The sequence below is a fragment of the Telmatherina bonti genome (assembly GCF_933228915.1).
Source record: "Telmatherina bonti genome assembly, chromosome: 19".
NCBI lineage: Eukaryota > Metazoa > Chordata > Actinopteri > Atheriniformes > Telmatherinidae > Telmatherina > Telmatherina bonti.
Window position 1 is genome coordinate 6,291,946 of NC_136617.1, and position 12,350 is coordinate 6,304,295.

At 45.8% G+C, this 12,350-nt stretch overlaps 1 protein-coding gene across 7 annotated transcripts in view; it reads right to left on the minus strand.

The window, feature by feature from the left end:
* Window positions 1-12,350, minus strand: part of pleca (plectin a) — a 131,271-nt gene that overhangs the window by 14,506 nt on the left and 104,415 nt on the right. For all 7 annotated transcript variants that reach the window (XM_079258655.1, XM_079258654.1, XM_079258653.1 and 4 more), the window contains 17 exons: window positions 11,806-11,883; window positions 11,525-11,686; window positions 11,348-11,452; window positions 11,178-11,273; window positions 10,974-11,099; window positions 9,292-9,444; window positions 9,062-9,216; window positions 8,864-8,990; window positions 8,602-8,785; window positions 8,490-8,510; window positions 6,002-6,159; window positions 5,750-5,928; window positions 5,528-5,666; window positions 3,201-3,557; window positions 3,048-3,131; window positions 2,866-2,970; window positions 1,857-1,955 (listed from right to left, as the gene is read on the minus strand). In XM_079258655.1, the coding sequence (XP_079114781.1) occupies window positions 1,857-1,955; window positions 2,866-2,970; window positions 3,048-3,131; window positions 3,201-3,557; window positions 5,528-5,666; window positions 5,750-5,928; window positions 6,002-6,159; window positions 8,490-8,510; window positions 8,602-8,785; window positions 8,864-8,990; window positions 9,062-9,216; window positions 9,292-9,444; window positions 10,974-11,099; window positions 11,178-11,273; window positions 11,348-11,452; window positions 11,525-11,686; window positions 11,806-11,883 (2,328 nt within the window). The remainder of the gene's footprint in view (window positions 1-1,856; window positions 1,956-2,865; window positions 2,971-3,047; window positions 3,132-3,200; window positions 3,558-5,527; window positions 5,667-5,749; window positions 5,929-6,001; window positions 6,160-8,489; window positions 8,511-8,601; window positions 8,786-8,863; window positions 8,991-9,061; window positions 9,217-9,291; window positions 9,445-10,973; window positions 11,100-11,177; window positions 11,274-11,347; window positions 11,453-11,524; window positions 11,687-11,805; window positions 11,884-12,350) is intronic.

Genomic DNA, 12,350 nt, shown 5'->3' on the forward strand with positions numbered 1-12,350 from the left:
TCTTTAAAGCAGCAGCTTGATTGGACGATTTAAATGAAAACAGATGGTAAGCTCCTCCCCCTCCCACTCTGCTGTGCTTTAGCTCCGCCTTCTCAAGTCCTGCGGCGACGTCTGTATCGAGTTCATGACGGGTCCATTAAGTGAAAAGAAAAGCATTTAGTTTTACTTTTAGGCCATAAATGTCTTCTTTTTTTAATTTATTATTTTGTTAATTAATTTATTTCATTTTACTTTTTAACAAGCAATCAGGACAAATAAAGTCTTTTTTATTTAGATTAACTGAATAAAATCTGTTTTTTAAAACGTGGACACAGCTGCTAACAAATGATAAAAGACCTTATCTGAAAACGAGCGTCAGTTCTGGGAGTTGCAGAGTCTTCCGAACCAGTCAAACACGAAGGAATCCTGCTTTTCTGACATAATCAGGCCAATTTTTTTTTAATTTTCGGTGGGTCTGTGGACGTTAGCTTAAGACCTGGGACTGAACATGAACTGCTTGTTGCTGCTACTGCTGCTTGTTGATGGTAAAATTGTGTCTTATTTTGTCTGGAAGTTGCTGATGTCAGTTTTTCAGCCTCCGTGTGAGACGTGAGTCAGTAAACATGTTTCTGTAAAGAAGAAACGCATCATTCAGACGAAAAATGCATCGTAATGCGTCGACTGCAGCTGAAGCTCTGATGAGAGACTGAATCATTTTCCTTCATTAAAATCCAGATGTTCAATCTCAGACACATTTATCAGTCGATCGTTTCTCTGTTTATATTTACTTGTATGTCGTCTGATTTTCTGCTGCTGGTGAAACAAAGTCATTTCCAGATAAAGATCATTAAAGTATGGTTTTATTTGTTATGTAACAGGAATTAATTTCACTTCCTGAAGTCTAAAAAAAAACAAAAATTCTTTTTGTTTTATTGTTGTTTCAAAAAATATTTCAATATATATCTCAAGATTATGACAATATAAACCGTTCTCTGAACATGTCCACTCCGGGCTTCCGTAGAAATTCTGCTGCCTGCTGAAAATGAAATATGAGTGGAGGTGTTTTATTGTTTTATAATGAATTGTCTATATTTTCATAAATATTTAATACATTTTATATTTAGTACGTGCATCATTTTAACTGACTGTTTTTTCATTTATTGCTGCTGGAACAAAGGCATTTTCCAGAATTATTAAGTTATCTATCGTAAACAACAGGTAAATAGAGCTGTTTCTGCCCTAAAAAAGCCAAAATATTTTATTTTTACTGTTAAATATTGAGTTTAACTGTTTGTCAGAAAAATTCCAGCTTTTAAAACTCTTCTCTGCCATTTTTTGCTTCACTTTATTACAGTAAAATGAAAGAACTGAATAAAAAAAGGCTGAAAATTTGCAGGAAAAGTTGATGTTTGCTGCAACATTCATGAAAGATTTCCAGACGTGTGAACCTTCCTTCACCACAGATGAGGATCTGATGTAGAGCGGAGACACTCAGAAGGTTGTTCTCATGTAAATACCTGCAGCTTTGGGGTTAATTCATCTTTTAAGCGTGTGACAGACATTCGTCATGACAAAGCGCCGGCGAGCAGGTGGAAAAGGATCAAACAGAACAAAGTTAGGAAGAAGGAGACGTGGAAAAGGAGATAAATAAGAACCGAAACCTTCCAACCATAACGGAGGGGATTTTAAAGGAGAAATAAAGAAGCAAATATGAAATAAAAGTATTGTGAGAAGCAGCTGAGCTGTTTGTGTGGCTGAAACTGGTTTCCAGACTGTTTTTACTGGATGTGAAAAAACGGTTTAGTTCACCACCACCGGAGTGCCGACGTGCCGACCTCAGCGGCTGAGGTTGCCATGGATACGGCTATGGAAGTTACCTCATCGTCCTCCAGGCGGCGCTGCGTGTCGGTGATGAACCGGATGTACTGGCTGCTGAGGGTCATCAGCTCGCTGTAGCGCGTCCTCAGGGTGACATACTGAAACACACGCACAGCGGTCACAACACTCGTCGCCATGGCAACCACTTTACACTTTACAATAAAGTTTTTACTCTTCGTCACCGTCTGGAGAAACTTTTATTCAGTCCACTAAAGGATCGGTTCTCCAGGATCCTGGAAGGACTTTCCAAAACTTTTCTTTAGACATTTCTGCCTTTTTGTTCTGTTTTCTTTCCTGATCCGTCCTCCATCAGACCACTTCAGGTCCTGGGTCTGGGGAGGATCTGTCCCTCCATCAGACCAGTTTCTTCTGGTCTTACGTCCAGTACTTGGGTCATGTGACCTTCAGCCTTTTTTGACTTCTTGAAGCCACGTTTCCATGGAGACCAGGTCTGATGAGGCTTCGGCCAACACCTGATGGATCTCTCAGGTTCTGGTTCAGGTCTTTGCTGGAATTTTAGATCCTGACTCTTCTTCTTTGGTTTTCTACGTGTCCAGTTTCTGCCTCCATGCTGAGGCATGCTAAGAGCTAGCCGCTCACTGCTAGCTGTCTCAGCAGTGAGCGGCTAACGGCTAGCAGCTAACAGCTAGCAGTCAGCAGCTAACAGCTAATAGTTAGCAGCTAAAACCTAACAGCTAAGAGCTAGCAGCTAAAAGCTAGCAGCTAACAGCTAGCAGCCAGTGGCTAATAGCCAGCAGCTAGCGGCTGGTTTCTGTCTGATTTTTGCTGCTTTTCAGATGAAACAGAAGAAATGGGACCAAAACTTCTCTAAGGTTTTAGTTGTGTGTCGACACCACTGCAGTTCAAAGCCTTTTAGTCGCTTTTCAATCCTTTGAAAATGTTCAAAGTTTGAAAATGATGGAAAAAGGCAGAAAATATCCAAAGAAAAGCTGTGAAAGACGTTCAGAAGTCTGGAGAAAACATCAGGATGAAGAGTTCGCCACCAACCTCCTGGATGATGTCATCAGACACACACTCCATCTTGGGCTTCTTCAGAGGAGATGCGATGGGATCCTGGAGGGCTTTGTAGGTCAGGATCAGGAATTCATAATCCTTCACAAGGACAGGAACCAAGTCAAGCTGAGAAATAAACTTTCTTTGTTTGTAAACAAGCAAACTTCCTGTTTTACCTTCACAGAATCGATGTAAGCTTTCGCATTTTTCTGGCAAGTTTCAATCTCGTCCTTGTTCCTCTCGATCTCTTCCAGGAGTTTCTGAAACAGTGAAAGTCACGTTAGACAGGGTGAAAAATTCCCAGCTGGATAAGATGGATGACGCATCACCTTCTCGGACGCCAGCTGCTCCCTGAGAACCTTCCCGTCTCCGATGGGAACAGCCTGGATCTTCTCCTGCCTCTGCCGCGCCTCTTCCAGCCAGCGGATCAGCCACTCGTAGCCGTCGCGGTAGGACTTCATCTTGCGGGCGAGGAGGTTGAGTTCGCGTTGCCGGAGGTCGATCTGGGCGAACACGGCCTGCCAGCGCTCCAGCAGGCCGCTGACCAGCTGCCAGTAATGCTCCAGCTCCGCATCCCGCTCGCTGTGAATCCTCGTCATCTTGTCGCTGATGGCCGAAGCCCGCCTCAGCTCGTCCTGCAGGCGGTCGAACGTCGCCTGGTCGGCTTCTGCTTCCGCACGCATCGCCTGTCAGACCGTACACAGCAGAAACATCGTTAGTTTGTTTTATACATCAGGAGAGGATTGAAAATATGAGGGTTGGGAAAATCGAATCGAAAAATCGATAATCTGAATTTTTTTACTTCACAATTTTAAAATCGATTTTTTTTTGTTAAAAAAAATCTCTTTTTTCAAACAAATAAAAACAATCCATTATAAAATTTTTGTCATTTTTATTGTTTTTATTGATCTTTTTACGTGTCTTCTTGGGCGTTTTAGCAGCAGAATGATGGTCTGGGTGCTGTGTGGTTTTTCCTCTAATTGAAATCAAGAAAAATTATGAGCAAAAAAATAAGTTTTATACATTTATTTTGTTTTTAATCTACAAAAATCAGTAAAATCAAAGAATTGTGAGAATCGCAATTTAAATAGAATCGGCACCAAAAAAATCATAATCAAATCGGGACAAAAGCGTATCGTCACAGCCCTGATATCATCTGGTCAGGGGCGGTTCTGCAGGGGGGTGCAGGGTGGCCAGGCCCGCTGAGGACGGAGCCTGAAATAATTCACAGATTAATCAAAACTGACATTCAGAGCCAATAATGGATAAAATCTTGCTTATTTCAATTATTAAAAGTGTTTGAAAATGTGAATTTCTCCTAAATGTATAAATACATGATATATAAATATATAAATACTAATTAAATGATGATATATATTTAAAATGTGTGTTTACTTTCATTTATCAATTTCTGCTATTTTATTATGAAAATATTTGTTACAAAAAAATTTCAGTTAAAAAAGTTTAATAATGTATAAACGTATAAACAACAGTTGAGTAATTTTTTTATGCATCAATAAACATATTTTAAATACAGTATTTTACCTCTACAGACATATTCAATGATACTTTAGTTTATTAGTGACATTTTACTTTAAATTTATTTGATTTATTTTTATGTATTCTATTAAATACTTATATTAAATACAGAATCATATTTAATATATTTAAATATTAAATATATATTTAAATATATTAAATAAGTCCCCTTAGTTGTACAGCACTTTGGTCAACATATGTTGTTATTAAACATGCTGATAAATAAAGTTTACTTGACTAGACGTTTTACGTTTTAAAATCCTTGACGGCTCTTTGTTGGGTTATTTTCTCATGAACTCCACCAGCCTACTTGGTCTAGAACCACCACTGCATCCGGTCCTCATCCAGCCTTAGGTACAGTCGTTGGCAGCAGGAATGTCAAGGAGGAAAGACATCAGCAATGATCCAGATCAGCGGTTCTCAACCTTTTTGCAACACAGAACCCCTTGTAACATATTTTTTCAGCCACGTTCCCCCTAAACAGTGCAGAGGACTTTTGGTACAGAAAAAACATGAAATGCAGCATTTTATCATTTGTGTTTGGCCTTTTAAACTTTAATTGTGTTTTGCACATCTCTACTATACGCTTCAACCAGGACTCCATTGTTTTTTGTTGTCAAGGCGACAGTGGAGTCCAATTCACGTCGGCATCTGGGATTTTGGGAGGAATGAAATACTGTAAATCTAAATGTAAATTCAGTTTATGAATGTACACTTACATTTATTGGAATATATTAAATATTTATATGATATTACATTTATATTGTTTTATTTAAGGATGTTTTCAAGAAAACATTAAAAAATATTGATTTTTTCAAAAGATTTCACGTACCCCCTGGATTGCCTTGAAGTACCCGAAGGGGTACGCGTACCCCCATTTGAGAAGCAGTGATCTAGGTCTACATCTCAGACTCTTAGCGTGCTACGCGGTAAACTTGGGGACAGTCCAGTTGGAAAAAGACTGAACCAGTAAGGTTTGTTTGGAAGAGTCTCTTATCACAGATATTCTTCCAGAAGTTCTGAATCTTATCGACAAATCACATGAAAATATCCGATCCGAGTCACATTCAGGGGAAAACGTCGGAACTGATCCGAAGTTTTTAACGAGGAAAACCACCTTCAGCTGTTGGTGCTGCTCCTCCACATCCGCCTCCTCAGCTGGAACTTTGCTGACGTCCCGCAGACGAGCCTCGTAATTCTTCAGCGCGTCTTCGGCATCTTTAGTGTTTCTGATCACGACATCGATGGTCTTCAGTCTGAAAAAACAAGGTGGAAATTTTAGGAACAAATTCAGGGATTCGGATCGACCTGCAGCCTTTGTGACGTTACGGAGTCTCACTTGTCCAGGTAGACGGAGGACAGGCCGTAAACGTGGTCCATCTTCTTCAGAGTGAGGTCCAGTTCGGAGCGCAGCATCGGAGTGGAGCTGGACTGCTGAGGAGACGCCAGAACCTCCTCCGTCTTCTCCGCGATGGAGCTCAGGTCTTTCCTCAAGCCCTCCAGCTCTGACTGCACTTTCTGTTCCAGAGACAGATTAGGTCAGAAAGGTTTCAGAAGCCCCTGTTCCCGCTGCGATGTCTCAGGATGCTACCATCTGCTCGGCGGTCTTCAGGGCGCAGGCCTTCAGCGGCTCCTTGTCCACGGGCTGCCGAAGCCGGGTCACCGTTCGGTTCTCGCAGCCCTCCAGCCTCAGACGGAGGTCTTTGATCCTGGTCAGGTAGGTCTTGCATACAGACTCGTCCTGTTCTCCTGGTGGGAGGAAGACGCATTAAGACACATTTTAGATGAACTGAACAGAAAACTTTAATCACAACTCTTCCAGGATGTTCTTTTACAGAATTAAACCCAAACCTGGATCATGCCACGACTCAGCACTCTGACTCGGTGGAATATAACTGATAAAGTTTGATAAAACTGTTTTATTTTAACCCTTTCTTTGCTTTGTATTGATGCATCCACGTAAATGAGCTCAGGATAATTAAAACTGTTGTTTATTTACAGAAATGAGAAATGAATGGATAAGTTTGGGAACAAGCTAGCATTTCTGAATCCAATCATAGTTCGTTTGCTTGGAAAGTCCGGTTCGTTTCAGGAGGTGTGAACACGCATCTGAACTCTGAGCTTCAGAACAGACGATGTGTTTCAGTGTACGGAGTCCGTCATGAAACAGTCCGTGTTAAAAAATAAAGAAAAACATCATTTAATGACAATATAATAAGAAGATATAATGAGAGGTTCATTAGTTTCAGTTCAGTTTATTTATTATTGGTTGTTTTGGTTAATCGACAGATTTTCATCTTTCTGCTCCTTTTTATTCAAGTTTTGTAAAGAATGAAATATAAATACTTTAAATGAAAAAGAAAGAAAAAAGAAACATATGGTCAAACTAAAAACAAAGGTCTCAGGGTGCACACTGCCTCTCTCTGGTCCAGTTCTACAGATAGTCCGGTTCGTTTGGAGCAGTGTGAACGCGCTGGTTCAGACTCCGGTGCAAACTGAACACGGGAACTCTGGTCCAGGTCTACAGATAGTCCGGTTCGTTTGGAGCAGTGTGAACGCGCTGGTTCAGACTCCGGTGCGAACTGAACACGGGAACTCTGATCCAGGTCTACAGATAGTCCGGTTCGTTTGGAGCAGTGTGAACGCGCTGGTTCAGACTCCGGTGCGGACGAACACGGGAATTCTGGTCCAGTTCTACAGATAGTCCGGTTCGTTTGGAGCAGTGTGAACGCGCTGGTTCAGACTCCGGTGCGAACTGAACACGGGAACTCTGGTCCAGTTCTACAGATAGTCCGGTTCGTTTGGAGCAGTGTGAACGCGCTGGTTCAGACTCCGGTGCAAACTGAACACGGGAACTCTGGTCCAGGTCTACAGATAGTCCGGTTCGTTTGGAGCAGTGTGAACGCGCTGGTTCAGACTCCGGTGCGAACTGAACACGGGAACTCTGATCCAGGTCTACAGATAGTCCGGTTCGTTTGGAGCAGTGTGAACGCGCTGGTTCAGACTCCGGTGCGAACTGAACACGGGAACTCTGGTCCAGTTCTACAGATAGTCCGGTTCGTTTGGAGCAGTGTGAACGCGCTGGTTCAGACTCCGGTGCGGACGAACACGGGAATTCTGGTCCAGTTCTACAGATAGTCCGGTTCGTTTGGAGCAGTGTGAACGCGCTGGTTCAGACTCCGGTGCGAACTGAACACGGGAACTCTGGTCCAGTTCTACAGATAGTCCGGTTCGTTTGGAGCAGTGTGAACGCGCTGGTTCAGACTCCGGTGCGAACTGAACACGGGAACTCTGATCCAGGTCTACAGATAGTCCGGTTCGTTTGGAGCAGTGTGAACGCGCTGGTTCAGACTCCGGTGCGGACGAACACGGGAACTCTGGTCCAGTTCTACAGATAGTCCGGTTCGTTTGGAGCAGTGTGAACGCGCTGGTTCAGACTCCGGTGCGGACGAACACGGGAACTCTGGTCCAGTTCTACAGATAGTCCGGTTCGTTTGGAGCAGTGTGAACGCGCTGGTTCAGACTCCGGTGCGGACGAACACGGGAACTCTGGTCCAGTTGAGAACGGGGAGTCTCTGTTTGTGAAAGAACCAACGTCTGATTGGCTTTAGTGTGAAAGCAGACGGATTCTGGTGAACTTAAGCGGCAGGTTTCTTCTTCGCTGTTTGTGTCTTCTTCTCTTTCAGTAATTATTTACGCAGTGTTGTCTCTGATGACGAAGGTGAATACTTTTATTTAAAGACGTGCAGCACAAGTTTGAGATTACCGAATAAAATAATTTATATTCTGATGCAACTTTTTAAAATGAAGCCCTTAAATGTGAAAAGTAATCATCAGTTATTACGATTTGTGAATGTTTCTTTAAATTTCCTCCTCATGCTTAATTTTTCTCAACGCTCACAACAACTCAGGTTAATTCGTCGATTCATTCGCTGCAGAGGAAACATGCACAGAGACAGGACAGGAACATGACCAGAAGCGCTGTTAGGAGGAAGACCAACATCAGTGAGGATGAAGAGAAGGGCCGTGTTAATGCATCATTTTCAGCCAATCAGAAGCTCCGGTTTTGAAGACCTTACCTGCAGCGGGTGGCAGGTGGCCTGCAACACGAACCCATCCGTCAGTTTACACACAAACACTCAGAATGGATGAAAATGTCGCAGCAACGGGAAGCGGGACGCTCCCACCCACCTTGCTCTGCAGAGCTGACCATGGAGTGGTAGTGCTGGTTGGCTCGGTTGTAGTTGGACTCCACCTGCATGCGGTCCTCGGCCCCGAACATCTGCGAGTCCTGGCTGTCCCTCAGGAAGTCCTGGTAGTGCTGCTCCAGGTTCCGCAGGGCCAGCCGGTACTCCTCCACCCGCAGGGTCTTAAACTGCAGCAGAAGCAGCTGTTCAGAGGCTGCAGGAGCAAACGGGGGTTTTCTGCACGTCTTCAGCTTGCTTGGTGTTACCATGGTGATGTTCCAGGATTTGATGATGTGGACGTCTCTCATCAGGTACTGCCAGGACAGCAGGCTCCTCAGATCCACCAACAAGGTCTGCCACATGGTCTGCAGGCGCTGCAGGTTTCCGTCCAGCCTGAGGAGGGAGAGACGTGCGTTAGCGTGCGCGTGCACGTGTTCGGGTCATGTGTGTCACCCGGAACTCACCCGGCGACGCTGTTCACGGCGTCCTTATTGGTGGGGGGGACCAGGAAGCAGATGGAGGGCACGGACGCCTCGCTGCCTTTGTCGTTCAGGACCCTCCACTTGAAGGGCTGCGAGTTGTTCAGCAGAGCGCACTCGTCCCCGCGGTGGACCGTGATCTGGACCGGGACGAGGACACACGCTCACACCCGGCGCCACACAGAGAAGGAAAGACTGCGGGGTTTGAGGTTTACCTCCATCTGCTTGAAGTCGCAGACGGCCTGGACGGGCTGCTTCCCCTTTATGGGACTGGCAGGGTTCCGCGGTTTCAGCTGGACCACGGTCTTGGCTCGCCGCTTCAGGCCCTCCAGGTGAGTCTTAAACTCAGCCAGTTGCTCCTTCTCATCCTGCCACGAAGACATCAGAATGATCAAACCTGTGTTTCTTTTCCCTCATCGATGCATGCGTCAGTCAGGCATGCTATAAAACTACCGAATGCAGCCAGAAGAGGTTCATTTACATCGGCTGAACCGGCTCACCTGCTGGTGGGGACACATCCAGCATCGGTGGTCTCCAAGCGGATTTTAAAGATCCTTCTTCGGTATTTTGGACAATAAATGAAGAAAATTTCCACGCTGAGCCTATTTCACATTTCTACAAATATATAAGTAAACTCCTCCCGCCCGACTCGCTGCTGGCTCACCCGGTCAGGAAATGGTGCAGACCCAAAACTTCCAGCAGGTAAAAACTCTTTACTCATCACAGTTAACATTTACTATAAGAGATTTTTTTCTATAAAAGAGAGACTTTTTTATTCACTTCACAAGCTTTTGCCACAAAACTTGTTCCTTTTCAGTCATAATGTTCGGAGTAGAAGAAGAAAAGTAGCTGCAGCTTCAGTTTCAGCAAACTGTGGATTGTTAGGACTGAAGCTTGTTCCATCCTCCACCAGAAGCAAGAACAAGAAAAAACTTCTTCTTTCCGCTCTCCGAGTTTCTAGTTTCATATCTAACGAGCAACTTCGTCCGCGGCAGGGCGGGGCGTGCACATGGCGGGGCGGGGCGTGCACATGGCGGGGCGGGGCGTGCACATGGCGGGGCGGGGCGTGCACATGGCGGGGCGGGGCGGGCACATGGCGGGGCGGGGCGTGCACATGGCGGGCGTGCACATGGCGGGGCGGGGCGTGCACATGGCGGGGCGGGGCGTGCACATGGCGGGGCGGGGCGTGCACATGGCGGGGCGGGGCGTGCACATGGCGGGGCGGGGCGGGCACATGGCGGGGCGGGGCGGGCACATGGCGGGCGTGCACATGGCGGGGCGGGGCGTGCACATGGCGGGGCGGGGCGGGCACATGGCGGGGCGGGGCGTGCACATGGCGGGGCGGGGCGGGCACATGGCGGGGCGGGGCGGGCACATGGCGGGGCGGGGCGTGCACATGGCGGGCGTGCACATGGCGGGGCGGGGCATGCACGTGGCGTGGCGGGGCGTGCATGTGGCTGGGCGGGGCGTGCACGCGGCTGGGTCCGAGTGTTTTAATGTAAAAATGTTGGTACTTTCTCACCACCTCGATCAGCTGTTTTATCAAAACGATCCGTTTTACCTGCAACAGTAAAAACGCAGAAGCAGCTTCCTGCTTTCTCCATGTTAACCACGCCCACCTCACACGTCCGACCAATCACACGATACTTCTCAGAGCCCCGCAAGAAAAAATTTCTGCAGCCCGATGTGTCGAGAACTGTCTTCAACGTCATTTTCTTCTCGGAGCTGTGAGAAGAAGAAGAACGTTCTGGCTGGTGGTGGAGGATGGAACAAGCTTCACTGCAGAGTGTTTCAGCTAACTGAGGGATGTTGTGGCTTTTTATTGTGAAACACTTCAGGGTCACCAAATGAAAGTCAAGTCTTTAAATCTGAAACGTGTGAATGTGCATCAACTCACCGCTGCATCCTGCAGTAGATCCTCCAGCCGGGTGACGGTGACCGATCGGTCGCATGTGTACTTCCTCTTCATGACGTCCTGCATCTTCTTCATCTTCTCTTCTGCCTCTTTGACATCAGTGAAAAACTGTATAAAGAATAAAAAGCAGGAAAGTCTGAGAGGCGTCTGTGGACATGCAGGCAGCAGCCACGTCTCTGGACGTACCTGGAAGTAGGCGGTGTTTTCCTTCAGGTGGCTTTCGATGCAGCAGCACAGCTGCAGCATCCAGCTCCACTGAGTCTGCAGCGCGGCTGTGAAGGCCTGCGGAGGACAGACGGAGGTTTACGCGACAACATCTGCGATGCAAGCAGCTGAACGGCAGACGGAGATCCCACCTCGATGGTTTTCCTGGCAGGGTGTTCGTCTCGCAGCAGCTTGTCTCCTGTGGCCTGGACGCCGTTCACCTTCTTCTCTCTGAGCTCCAGCTCTCTCATCAAACCCTGCAGCACAGACAGCAGCTCAGCATCACGTCTCCGGGCTCCAGGACCACAGCGGCTGCGGGTTTAACCTACCGAGTAGCTCTCTTTCTTCGACACCATGTTGGTGTTCTTCTCGCTCCAGTCGTAGCTGACCTCCTCCTCCTCCTTCTCGTTCAGCCACATCAGCTCTTTGGTTGCAGCGCTGATGAAGGCATGGAGCTCCACCAGGTGGCGCAGACGAGCTTTCGATGCGTTCTGCAAACGGACGGATTAAAAGAAGAAAAAAAAAAGTTTTGGCTTTTTAAGATGAAAATAAATGACTGCAGTCACGATCACGTCCGGTTAGTCAGATCAGATCTGGTTATATGACTCACCAGCAGTTTTCCGTACTGCAGCTCCAGTTTTCCCAGATATTCCCGGTATGCACCTTTACTAACCGGTGAAATCTGACTCTGAAACAGGAAAACATCAGAAGCAGTTACTCACTTTAACCTGATAAAATAACGTTTTATTGCTTTATTTGAACATAAATCTTTTCCAACTTAATAATTATCCAAGTGCAACAGAATCCACAAAGTTAGATTAAAGAAAATTCAGCATGAATTCTGATATAAAACCAAAGAAAAGGAGTTTTAAAAGTTGAAACTGAATGTAAATCAGATTGTTTGGAAGTCTAAATCACTTTGTCTTCTCTAATCTTCCCGTCATCCAGCGACAAGTTTGAGAATCCAATTCTGACCCTGATTTCATTCACTTTATTAGTTTGATCTAAATTAATCAGTAAAATCTGAGATGTGACGCCAGCTCCTCCAAGACATTCATTTTCAACCCGTGTCCCCCTTTTTTTGTTTTACCCCATTTTACCCCCTAAAACAGTTTTTCAAGGTTTTTGATCCAAGGAACACCACAAACCTAAATG